This window comes from Mycetomoellerius zeteki, unplaced genomic scaffold, assembly GCF_001594055.1.
Source record: "Mycetomoellerius zeteki isolate Tzet28-1 unplaced genomic scaffold, Tzet1.0 scaffold106, whole genome shotgun sequence".
In the NCBI taxonomy this organism is placed as follows: Eukaryota; Metazoa; Arthropoda; class Insecta; order Hymenoptera; family Formicidae; genus Mycetomoellerius; species Mycetomoellerius zeteki.
Window position 1 is genome coordinate 773,892 of NW_017255975.1, and position 12,869 is coordinate 786,760.

The 12,869-nt window shown below is 37.4% G+C and overlaps 1 protein-coding gene across 1 annotated transcript in view; it reads left to right on the top strand.

Moving 5' to 3' along the window:
• Window positions 1–660: 660 nt before the first annotated feature.
• The window catches only part of LOC108724895 (uncharacterized), a 41,709-nt gene continuing 29,500 nt past the window's right edge, over window positions 661–12,869 (top strand). Inside the window, exon 1 of the mRNA XM_018451594.1 lies at window positions 661–3,115. Within this exon, the coding sequence (XP_018307096.1) occupies window positions 2,974–3,115 (142 nt within the window). The 5' untranslated portion in view covers window positions 661–2,973. The remainder of the gene's footprint in view (window positions 3,116–12,869) is intronic.

The window sequence follows — 12,869 nt, forward strand, 5'->3', positions numbered from 1 at the left end:
AAGGGTTAACAATTATTAAAGAATAAATCAGTATATTAAATGCTTAATTACGTGCAATTAAAAAGCTATATAGGATGAGTTTTAAATTAGTTGAGCGTAAAACCTAAAAAAAAAAGTAGAACAGCAGTCTCGTAAATCCGCGTAGTCTCGTAAATCCATCGTTTCTGACAGATTCTACATCCCTCTGACACGCCATACGTGGCCAAAGGGTTAAGCTTGTTTCAACGAACGAGATAGGGTGATAGCTTTCGATGTGACAAGCCGATTTGCTGTACGTCGAACAAAGGCGAGTCAAGTCGAAGGAAGTCGCTAAAAGGATCCAGTAGCGTGTTCTTGTAGACGGACAAGGGTCCGGATAGGTCCTCCGGTCGAGTTTATTACCCGAATTAATTGGTTTATAGATCGCCCCACTCTCTGATGGTAGAACCACGTGCGGTTATTCGATGATGACCAAGGGGGAGAAATAGGGAGAAAACGACAGAAGACGGCCTGACAAACGGGAGCGAGAGAAAACGATTTGAAAATGCAGTAAATGGGGGGATCATGTGTGAGAAGGAAAGCCGCTGGAAAGAAAGAGGAGCGAGAGAAGGGCTCGACGAAGGGGAAAGGAGAAAATAAGCAAAAGGAGGAGAGAGAGAGAGAGAAGGGGATCATGAGAGTGGTGGTGGAGCATGCGCGGGTGGGAGTGGCACCTTATTCGTCGTACCGCTCCCGCCAAGGGTTTCTGTCAACTACGAACTGCCGATGGTAAAGGTACTCGGGTGAACCTGCGACAACGAGGCCGGTGTTCGTTGCCAGCACGCGAATTCACGGTGTCACGCGTGTTCGCACTTAGGAACCGACTTCCGTTCCTCTTGAACATGACGCGGAGACAAGTGACCATCATTCAGTTGTGACTTCTTTCTTTTTCATTAATTTTAAAAATAAAGAATATTACAAGACAGTGACACGTAACTTTGGCGGGACCATCTGTGGAGCTGAGAGATTCGATCGCGACCGCCGAAGAAGTTGACGAGGGGTGTGTTTGACAGTGACAGTGCGCACGCTAGGATACGCTTGAGGAACCACTGGAAAAGGATACAGTGACGACTAACGAATCCGAGAAATGTGTGAATTAGGACGATAATCGAGCGCGATGCAAGGAGTCGCGCTTGCGATGGCCGTACGTCGCAGTGGGAGAAAATAAAGGTGGACAATTGCGATCGCGGCACGTGGCCAAAAGTGTCACGTGGGTGCATTCGCCCGTTCGTTGTCGGGACCCGTTTCCGCTCGCGAGAATTTGCAAACGTCGAAAGGAACTTTCTCGATCCGCGGGGGAAAAAAAGGGATCGCGGCACTGGAAAAAATCACGAGGAATTCATTGAACCACGAAATAAATGCGAAAAAACTGAAAATTCACGCTCGCTGTTTCCCGTTTTTTTCCCTCCTCTCGCTGCACAACAAAGAAAGGAATGAAAAAGGATCCAAACGCGAAGTGATTCGGCCGGATGAGATTTCCAAAACGAGTTGGTGTTTTGCGCCTCTCTCTCGCGAAGGCTTTCGCTTTGACGTAACTAACGAGCCGCGGCCGGCGCCGGTTAATCAACAATGAGGAGTCGCCGGTGAGGGAAAGGTGAATCAGTTTGTTTCCGCTTTCGAGCACTCGTCCGACTTCGGAGGGAAGGAACCCGACCGATGCGAGACCCGACCTCCTCGAGACGCATCGACGCTCACGTCTCGCGGCGTGTAATCATTTTTCGCGTTAATTAGCGAGAATCTAGGAAAACGGAGGAAGCGCAGCGTTAATGCGCGCGTTGTGAAAGAGGGTCGAACATTCTGTTCGAAAGGGAACGAGGGAACGAGTTTCGCGAGGGAGTGATATCCGTTTGACTGGGAAATATACGGGTGCTCGGTAGCGCGGCGCGCATCTGAGCAACGTCGGGGACGCAAAAAAAAAAAAAAAAGTAACGAGGAAAAAAAAGAAACGGAAGAGACACCCTCGCGTAAAAAGTTCACGAAAGCGCCCGAGGGAGAGAGTGTCCGGGGGAAGTTGTGCGAGAGACAAAAAACATTAACGGGACAACGTTTACGGCGGAAATAGCGGCCACCGTCTAACAACTGACGATAAAAGGAGGATCGTTAAGCCCTGAGAAGACCTCCGCGGAATGACCCAAGTAAAGCGGAGTAATAGCGAAACTACTTTCGTGCGGATATACGAAGGCTAAGTGCGCTTATTGTGGTTTCCACGAAAACACACACGTGGCGGTGTCGGAAAAACGCTCCCCGCTTCGCGAGGAATCAGGAGAATCTCCTCGTTGAAGAAATAAATCACGAAAAGGATAAGACGTCCTAACGTGATAATTCAATTTTGATTTAATTCGCAAGTGGTACAACAGCTGTCTTCTATGATATCGCGGTCGATCAGTACTTCTAAAGGAACAAATTAGAAAAGCAACATTACGACGGAAAAATAAATCGAGAACGTCAAGAGATTTCAGGCGTTCCATTAAATCCGAACGCAAAGTGGAATTGTTTTCACGCTAAACCGCGCGATCGGTGTGTATATATATATATATATATATATATTTGGATTTTTCATCTTAAAAAGCACGAGGAATCCTCTCGCGAGAATCGAAAAGCGTGGGAGAGACGTCGAGTGAACAAATCGACGAACGCGCAGGAATTTCGCTGGCTCGGTCGAAATCAACATTCAAATACGGGCTCTCGACTGTCTCTAAGATATCGAGGAATATCGACACCGACGATCTTCTCGGCGAGGAACACGTGGTGTCGTCGGAATCGCTGATCGTTTCATCCCGAACACGAGGGAACGAAGAGCGCGGGTGGATTCGATTAAACGGAAATTTCCCCGACGGCTGCAAAATTCTGCGGTTGTAACTCCTATTCTTTTTCTCGACAAACGGTACAAACGGCCGCGATTATCCTCCCCCTGTGATCCCCGCGGCACCGCCCCGCACAAATGTCAAGTGAACGATGAAGTACTCGAGGGTGCAGACGAGGAAGAAGTGGAACGCCACTTCGCTCGACGACGAATCGTGCTCCAGGTGCTGCAAGTGTCTGACTAAAATGCAGCTCGTACTACTGTCCGCACTATTCTGCTCTTCTCTGACGACAGGTGAGGCAGCTTTAATCTCGCCGCCGGGGCGACACCTCTTCCTTCCCCGTTCACTCTTTCACTCCCGTTGCATAATTTATTTTTTCTTGCTATTTTAAGACCGGCCGCGATTTACATGCAGTCTTTTGATCGTAGAGTACTTTCAATCCTTCCGAGATTTTCTGAATTTTTTGAAATATATAAATCTCTCCGACTTTTGCAACATCCCAAGATTTCACTTTTAAATTATGAGTTTCGAGAATTCGAGAATATGATAAGCATTTACTTTTTGTGCCGATATAAACGTCACGATGGCATTTACACGATTGGAAAGAGAATTTATCTACAGCAGAGTCGCGCGCAATTAGCATAATGAATAATTGTGCCGCGCACGCCCGTGATACATCATTTCACCGATAAGTGCTTAATAGGTAAATTAACGGTGACAAAGTGACGCAATTAATCCGGTAACTAGTTATTAAAGTCATCGCGGATACGCCGCGCATCCCATCGCTATTATGACGGTAAACCTCGTTTTACCGTAGGCTGAAAAGAGATTGGGATCATAAATATTCAGCGACGTTTAAAGCGAACGCCCGTTGGGAAATTTTCACTTTGAACGATGTACAATGACATGTACATGTACATACCAATACATGTATGTGTGTGTGTATATATATGTATATATATATACACATATACATAATATATATTTTATATATTATATATATATATATATACATTTCAAGATCGCGCATAAGCGGAAGAAGAGCAATTTAACAAGAAACTTCGTGTCGTCCCGCATAACGCGACAAACTTAGCGTAACCGATGTAATTCACGCGCAAAGAGCTCTCCGGCTCATAACGCCGCGGATTCAGGACTATTACACATTCCACCCAAGACGGATAGGAAATATAGAGATAGCAAATAACGCGTTATTTAAAATGCTGTTACTTTTATCGTTACCTTTTTATAATAACAATTTGGTAAAGTTACAATTTTTCATGACGTTTAACAATAACATCATGGTTGGAATGGTCACTTGTAAAGGTAACTCGTTACTTTTTTAAATGAGAAATATGTAATGCCTTAATAGAAATTTCATACATTTTTCCAACAGTTACTAGACATATTAACTCTGTCTAATAACTGAAAAGCAAAACTACTTATTAGAATTTTAATCAAGATCTATAATGCTTTACCTGCAATTACCGTGTACAAAAGATGCGCAAAATCTGAACTCATTTACTAGACAAAAACAGGCTAATATATAATTATGCAGTATTTTAACTAATAATAATTTATTGATATCAGACAATAATTTAGCATGTGTCTATGCAAGTTGCACATATTTTATTCAGCCACTTAATAAAACTCTTATCAAGTTGTTGTTCATTTCCTTCACAATATTGTTGCAACTAATGAGAATATAATAATGCTGGACAGTAACTGGATAAATGTTTAGGAAAACTACACGTAGAAAGAACGATTTTGTTCAAGTATCTAAAAATTTAACTAAATACAGATCTAAAAATAATTATTTAAGATGCTTAAGCGTGAGCAATGCTACAAAAAGTTTTGATATTCATTGAAAAAATTTCTGGTTGAAAATGGACGAATCAGAATTTTTCGATTAAATTTACTAGAATTAAATTTATTAGAATTCAGGTTAAGATAACCAAAATTCTGATACAATATTTCTAGTAAAATCTATATATATATATATATACTAAAATTCTTATTTTTACCAGAATAATTATATTTCGGTCAGAATTCTAGTTATCTCAACTAGAATTTTAATAGATTTAATCATAAAATTCTCATTCGTTCATTTTTAACCAGAAACTTTTCCAGTATATTAAATTTAATTCAATAATAATTTATTATTATTATTAAATTAAATTTCAGATTAGTATCTAGCTAAATTTTTAAATACTTTAGCAACATTCTTTCCGTGCATCGTTTCGGGGTGTTCACAAGTTACTTCCAAAACTGTTTCAACTCTGACGTTATCGTTATCGACATGAAAATAGTTACGTCATTATTATAAACCTTTATAAAAAAGTAACAATAATGGTAAACGTTACTTGCCATCTCTACAAATATTTATACCGCAGATTGCTTACCGGTAATTAAGTTGTATTAATAATACACCGCGAACAATTATTACACGGACATTAACGGTTATTGCTGTGTGCCGAGCTCCGTGCTATTCATAACGTAATTCGAAATGATTTTATGATACGTTGAGCCATGAATTTTCGTTAAATCCACGCACGTCACGTTTCGCGCAAAAGCTACGTGATTACAGTATGATAATTTTGTATACGATATTTAATCACAAATTGCGCCCCTCGGCGTTCTCTTTTCATCGGAGGATCTTATATACTGAAGAAATGATACTTAAGTTTCAGGATTATTTTACGGAACGAGATCTCTTGCTCGCTCGCCCCAAGAAAAATATGTCCGACCGGAGGACGCGTATAAATTTCTCGAAACAAATATTTTTATTCCACGCTGCGGAAACAATCTCGCAATTTCAGTACGTCAGAGGCAAGACCGGCAATTTTTACGGTTGCGTGAAAATGTATTCAAATCGGTTACGTGCAAAATTCAAAGCGATCATGGTGTGTCATTTGTTTTCTCCTAACGTAAGAACACCGGCACGTATCCCCTGTGTCACCGAGGTCGTCGTCGACCTCGGGTTCGTGTAAATGCAGTCGATCTGCGGAAATCCGATCTTGGCAAGAAGTCGCAATTGAGACGATTCGTTCGTGGCGATCGGCGATCGTCCGCCACGCGCTGACCGCGGCTACCGAGATCGAGCTTCCCTCGGGGCGTGCGAGGTGAACGATCGGCCGTCGTCGAACTCGATCGATCGATGGATATAAATCAAGCGCGATCGTAGAGGAACCTAAATTTCCCGCCTGCCTTGAACAAAGAAACGCGATCGTTTTCGCGGATGGAAGGTACGACCGGATGGAAAAAAGAAAGGTACTCCGGGAAAGACGGAAGAGACAGGAAGGAGAAAGACAGAGAGAGAGAGAGAGAGAGAAAGAGAGGAGAAAGAGAGATCCGGCGAAAGAAAGGCGTGCAGATGTGGACGAATGCGACGCGACGAGCAACGGAAGAAGATTATGCAAACGGCAGCCAATTCGATCGAAGTGCACTGCAAATAACCGCAGTTTTAACCCATTCGATTAAATGCACGAGAAAGCCGGCTGCTTGCCTGCCGTCCATTAGAATATCGCACTCAGACGCGTAATCTCAGACGTCTACAGCCGAACGTCGACGTTTGTCGAGGAATGGGGCGGACATTTGTCATTAAAGATCAGATGTCATTAAAATCTTACTATTGGTTGACTCGTCATATCATTCATGAAATCGTCATCTTCGTCGATCCGTTGAATTCCCTTGACCTAGGCCTTCGCGGATGTTTTGAATTTTGTACTGAAAGAAAAATGGTTACAATTACCATAATTTAACTGTAATTTATAATTTATAGTCATTTTTATTTATAATTGCAAGTAAAAATTAGATCGATAAGAACAAATGAAAAAGAATTCTATAAGAACAAAGGAAAAGAATTCTATTTTCAACCGAAGCGAATCATGATACTTAATAATATTCATATGAGATGAAAATCCGCGAAACGCATGATTTTCATGTAGGAAGCACTCGTGGAAGCCTCAAGAATATTATTCATATGAAATGCGTTTATAAGTCCGAGAAACCAATTCAGCGCGCAGTTTGAATGACTATAATAAATATAGTATATATGCATGTACATACATATATAATATAGTATATATAGTAATTCAGATTGAATTATTTAAGCATTAAAGATTTAACTTTGACTGTTATGGCTATTACTTCCATTTCTTATTGTTGAATTTTTAAATGTACGGTCCAGTAAGATTCTTATTGTTAATATCAATAATATGTGTATTTGTAAGGACATTTCAGTTCTATAAACTGAGCATCGATTCGGTTTATTGGATTTGAAACGCAATCGTAAATTGAAGATGAAAATAATAAATTACAAATTACATTGATTGTCAATTTAATAATGATACTAATAAGTATATTAAAATACTGCAAAGAATATATATATTTATTGTTTTAATTATGCAAATTATTAGTTGCTTCAACATTATGATTACCACAACCACCATGATATACACTTATAAGTAAAAGTGAGATTGTTTCTTTATTTTTTAAATACATTTTTTAGTTATCTATTATTATCACATAAATAGTAAATGTGTTAAAAAAATATGTTATATTGACTGTAATTAATTGCGATAGCATTTACATAAAAATGATTATTTTATTTACTATTCGTATCTAATATTAATATTTGAAATTACTACAATTTATAATATAATTTTGTATAGTTAGTAGAACTATAAATAGGGATGAGATTGTTATTATTATAGCAGTAATTATAAAAAGATTTTAACCATAATTATTTTACTATGCAATTATACCTAGTAACAAATATCGAACACTTTTCTCTCAGTGCGCGGACAAAAATTTGGAAATATTTTAGTATTATTTATCTCTAAAATAACATAAAGAGATAGTACAATACTTTAAAATATTATATTATCATTTTTTATACGTATTATATATATATATATGTATATGATTTATGTTATTTTAAAAGTAGATGAGAGATACTATATTTCCTCTAGTTTTTATATAGAATAATATTTTACAATATCATATTTGTAAAATATATACAGATAAATGAATATCGAAAGTAACTTAATAGCAACTTACAATTGATAATAATCTCGATCAATAAATCAAAATTTCTTTAACAAAAATCTGAGCTTTAGACACATATAATCATTACATAATCAATCAAGCGATAAATATTATACGTTTCTGAATGGTGCCGCGACAATGATGCGCTTATACAAATGAATGAATTAATTAACAATTAAACACAGCTAATACGTTGATTAAAACTTATTATTGAACGCATTGATGAGCTGCGACATGGTGCTGTTTGCAGATAATACATAGCGAACATGAAAAGAGCAGTCACGCGAGATTACTGGTAATACCTGTTAACTGTAGCTACATTTGATTGTGATATCCACCTATTCGCAGTATTTTCAAGAGTGGCCGACCGATAGCCTCATCTGGCTGCGCCTCTTTGGCGGTATTAGCGAGCGAGATTCGAACTCATGCCCGCGGATTAGAGTACAAGTGACTCCATCGACGCGAGCGTTACCGGGAGAATCACAACCCAATGGAAAAAGTTGTTACATGGAAATGTTGAACAGAATGTAACATACACAGTTTCGTAATATATAGGTACTAAACGTAGATTAAATATTAAAGATATACGGTACAAAAGAATTCAACAACCTCGCACTTCCTTTAATTTGCGTCCAACGAAAATTTTATGTCGTATGAGTATTAATCGTCTTAAAATTTAAATGGACTTGAGGCAAAAAGCAAATAATTTTACATCCGCATTTTAAAAAATGTACCAAATTTTAGTAAATATTTGTTTGAATAGTACCTACTTTTTTTTATTAAATGTTAATATATATTTGTTACGAAAACTATTAATTTGATTTAACTGTCATTTTTTTATTAGTATATATTTATTTATTTATTGTAAGTAAATGTTTAATTAGTACTATTGCAAAAAATATATATTAAGATTTAATAAATTTTTTCCAATATGTACCACTCACATTGTCAGTACAGATCTTTCTAACTTTAAATGCTAAAAATTTCAATCTATTAGAACGACTGTAAAATTTTAAGAAAAATCGATTCTGAAATATTTCTTTAATGCGGAAAATCGGGGCAGTAGAGAACTGACTTGCAAAGTTTTAAAACTGTGCCGTAACAGTAGAAGCCAGAGTAAAGGCAACGGCTTCTTGTAGTTTTCTGCGAACAGATGAGGAGGAATGTAAACTGCTGTGTGCGTGCGTGACGCGAGTAGAATCGCTCTAGCAAAGCTAGCATCAAGGGAATTAATTCACTCTTATCGCCGCGCTACGATCGGTTGCTATAAGGGGTTTGCGGTATTCCACTCGAATTATTATCATGCTTAATAACATTCCGTGCACGGGGTACCTATATGTAAGTGCCACAAATATTGCAAGTACCATCGAGAGAGAATGATTTCCGTCAGCTTGCGTTTCATATGATAAAATTGAGCACGCATATATAACATCTGTATTTTTGAAGTTAAATTCATATACACAGCACACTCTTTATATAATCACGAGTGAACGTTCTACTGCGGATTTGATCGTGATTGACTATAAATGGAAATGTTACCGAAATGCACACATATCAAATAAAAAGGAATCTCTTCATTTTCATTGTTAAGCGATTCCTAGGTGATGAATATTATTGTACAATATTTTATATTACAATGTTATTGATCGTCTGGAGACTATATTGAATCTCCAGACCGTTTATTTCGAAATGTTTAAAGGAGGCATCTCAATAATATTTTACAAAATAATTATATAATAATATTGACCGTCTAGAGGCCGCTTTAGATGTTAAAGGAGTAATGGTAATCCATCTTCTGAGTTGAATAATATTTTATTATTTTTAATCTCCATGTGTCAAAATGTAAATCAATTCATTTCTGTGGTTACTTTCAAAGCAAACAACACGTCCATATTAACGTATGTACTTAGTAAATAATAAATCGAATTTGAGTACACACAATTTAATACATTTTAAAATAAAGTTAAATTGTTTAATTCCATTGTTTTAGTTATTAAATTAACGGCATATTGAATAGAATCAGTGGTGATTCAATGGTCTATAGAAATATAGTTAAAACTATAACTCGATTTGAGTATAATTTGATATTATTAATTTAAACAGTATTAAACATACTTTCTACAATAGAACGACTTATTTCGTACAAATTGTACAGTTGTCTAGCTCGAGGGAATAAAATTCGAAAAATTCAATGTTTCAGAAGAGCGTATTCTATTCTTTTCGACGCGATTTACACGCGCACGTACTCACACATGCACACATTGTTATTTTAGACAGTATCTTCCTTACATGTTCCTTTTTTCCCGGGAGGTCAGTGAATTATCGATCTTCAGAAAATTAATAATTCACCCGCGGCGCACATATTAGATGAGCCGGAGTCTACGAACTTCCCTTTGTAAGTATCGTCCGTAAAATAATGTACTTTTCAAATAATTCCCCTTAATGGCGGCTTCTGTAGGTACGCGAGATTAATGATCTCGCAATATGGCCTTTCGAATGGGGAGGGATAATAACAGCGTGGTAAATGGGGGCACACATAATGTGGGTCACTCCCACGTGTGCGTGGAGTCGGTCGGACCCTCCGATGTAGCCGAGCGCGTTTGGGAAGCAGAATGCTCCGAGCCCATCACGCCGGAGTGCATCATTTTCATACGTAAACACGCAAGGGGATAAGGAATGGCAGGGACGGAAGGGGAATGGCGCACATCGGCAATAAGACAGATGGCTTCTCCGCGTTCCAGGTTGCGCCCGCGCCGCCCAAGTACCTGCCGGCACCCGCGTTCAATCCCGCAGGACGATGATTCCAACCTGTTTCTAAGATAATCCCTCCTCCCCCGAACAGCGAACGACAAATCCAATCTTGCGCCGCCCGGCGATTAATTCGAAAGAGCCATCGTCGAGGACCTAAACGGTCCCGGGAAACTCTTGAAACTCGCTTAAAATACCCGGTCGTATGTCGAGACGACAGTTTAACACGTTGACTGCTATTATACAATTAGGTAACTTTGTTTCCGACTTTATTTTTACATATAACATGTTATTTTAATCCTTTGGAGCTGACGCTTGTAAATTAAATTTGTAATCAGTTACTGACGCTGAATTTTTAAGACTAAATTTTATTTATGTTAATTAAAAGGCATTAATTAATTTCAAGCAATCAAAATGATGTAATACTAATTGTAAGTATATATTAAGAATGTTACAAGAAAAAATTTAATTGTTTGATATTTTTAACAGAGAGATTTATAATTGAGTGAGTATATGATAGATTAATCATAAATTAAAAAACTGAAATAATAATATTAGAATTAAAATAATTACATTAACAGATCGATGATCAATTTAATCGTAATATTATTATTTCAGCTTCAGTTTATGGCTACGATTCAATTAGTCCGACAGTAAACGGCGCGCAGTTTATATAACTAAAAGATGTATTAGAATTTATATATAAAAATATTATTAAGCATTAAGATAAAGTTTCTGTATTGGCCCTTTCCTTACTTATTTGATTTATTCATATATACTATATATAGTTGTCTAGATATTTTATTATTGAATATAATTAAGTAGTTTAATTGTTTGTTGTTTCAATTATTTCAATTGTTTGCAATTGTTTGTTGTTTCAATTTTATGAAAAGAAAAATAAGAATTTTGTTGTAAATTTTAGTGAAGATGTATGTAATTAAGTAGTTTATTAATCTTCCAAAGCTGAAGGTGGATCTATCCAATCCATTCGATCTTTTTGTAAAAAAATTCAAACAATTTAATTTTCTATGTTACATCTACAAATATGAATTATTCTTATAATATTCTTAAAATACACTGCTTACGCGCCCGGTTCTTCATTATCTGGCTGACTTATGATTAAGCTTAACTTGATTTTATCCAATAGGCTTCATCTATGATGATGTCATGGATAAAGTCCATTGAATGAAACATTAAGTTAGGCTTAATCACAAGTTAATCAGATAATAAAAAACCGGGCCTTAGTATTTATTCTTTTTTTTTTATATGAGTTATGTTATTTTGATTTCTTGAAATTAATTAATGCCTTTTAATTAACATAAATTAAAGTAATTTTAATCCTGAAACACAATAAGGTGTAACAAGCCATAAGATATTGGCCAGTTAATGTATGTGAGAAGAATAATTGACTATGTGATTGATTAATTGATTGATTTCTTACGACTTACTACACTTATTATGTTTCGCGGGATTAACGGACTCGGCGTCAATTGTGTTCCAGATTTTGACGTCAGCTATGAAGGATTAAAATAACATCATATATAAAAATAAAATCTTAGTTATATTCTCATTCTTCATCAGAATTCATATAATAAAATTTTTATTTAAAAAAAATTGGATTGGCAAATAATTGGCGCGTGTATAGATCGCCAACTACAAATTAACTCAATGCGTTAAGATCGTCAGAACGATGAAACGATTGTCGCGCAAGATAAAGAATCTTTGATGGTATATAATTTGCATTACTTCAACCGTAGCCACTCCGACAATCATATAAGAAAGAAGTCGTGCACCTCGAAAGACATCTGTATTTACACGTCGTTAAGATCTTACTACTCATTAGATCGACGTTACTCGCACTTGTCGGACATAACGGATGTCATATGTAAATCCGGAGGAAAAAAAACAGGTGTCTCGTACACACACGGATCTGCTGCGGTGAAAGCGGTTTTTAAACGGCGTCGCGTACAATCGTTAGTTTCGAAGTAAACGAGTCGCACTCGGACGGAATTGACAATGCGGAGAGCGACTCGATTCAATCGGTACGCACAATAGCGTACTTTCTCTCTGTCTGGCGCCTCCCCGCGTCCCACACTTCTCTTCCACCCCCGTAGTCGTGCCTATCTCCCCGTGATGCGCACCCGATCGAAAATATGGGGCATTAACTTCGCGAACGTCGGAATACCTGACCACTCGACAATGGCCGCAATTAGCAATGATGCCCGTAATACCTGTGCACAAACCGATATGTAT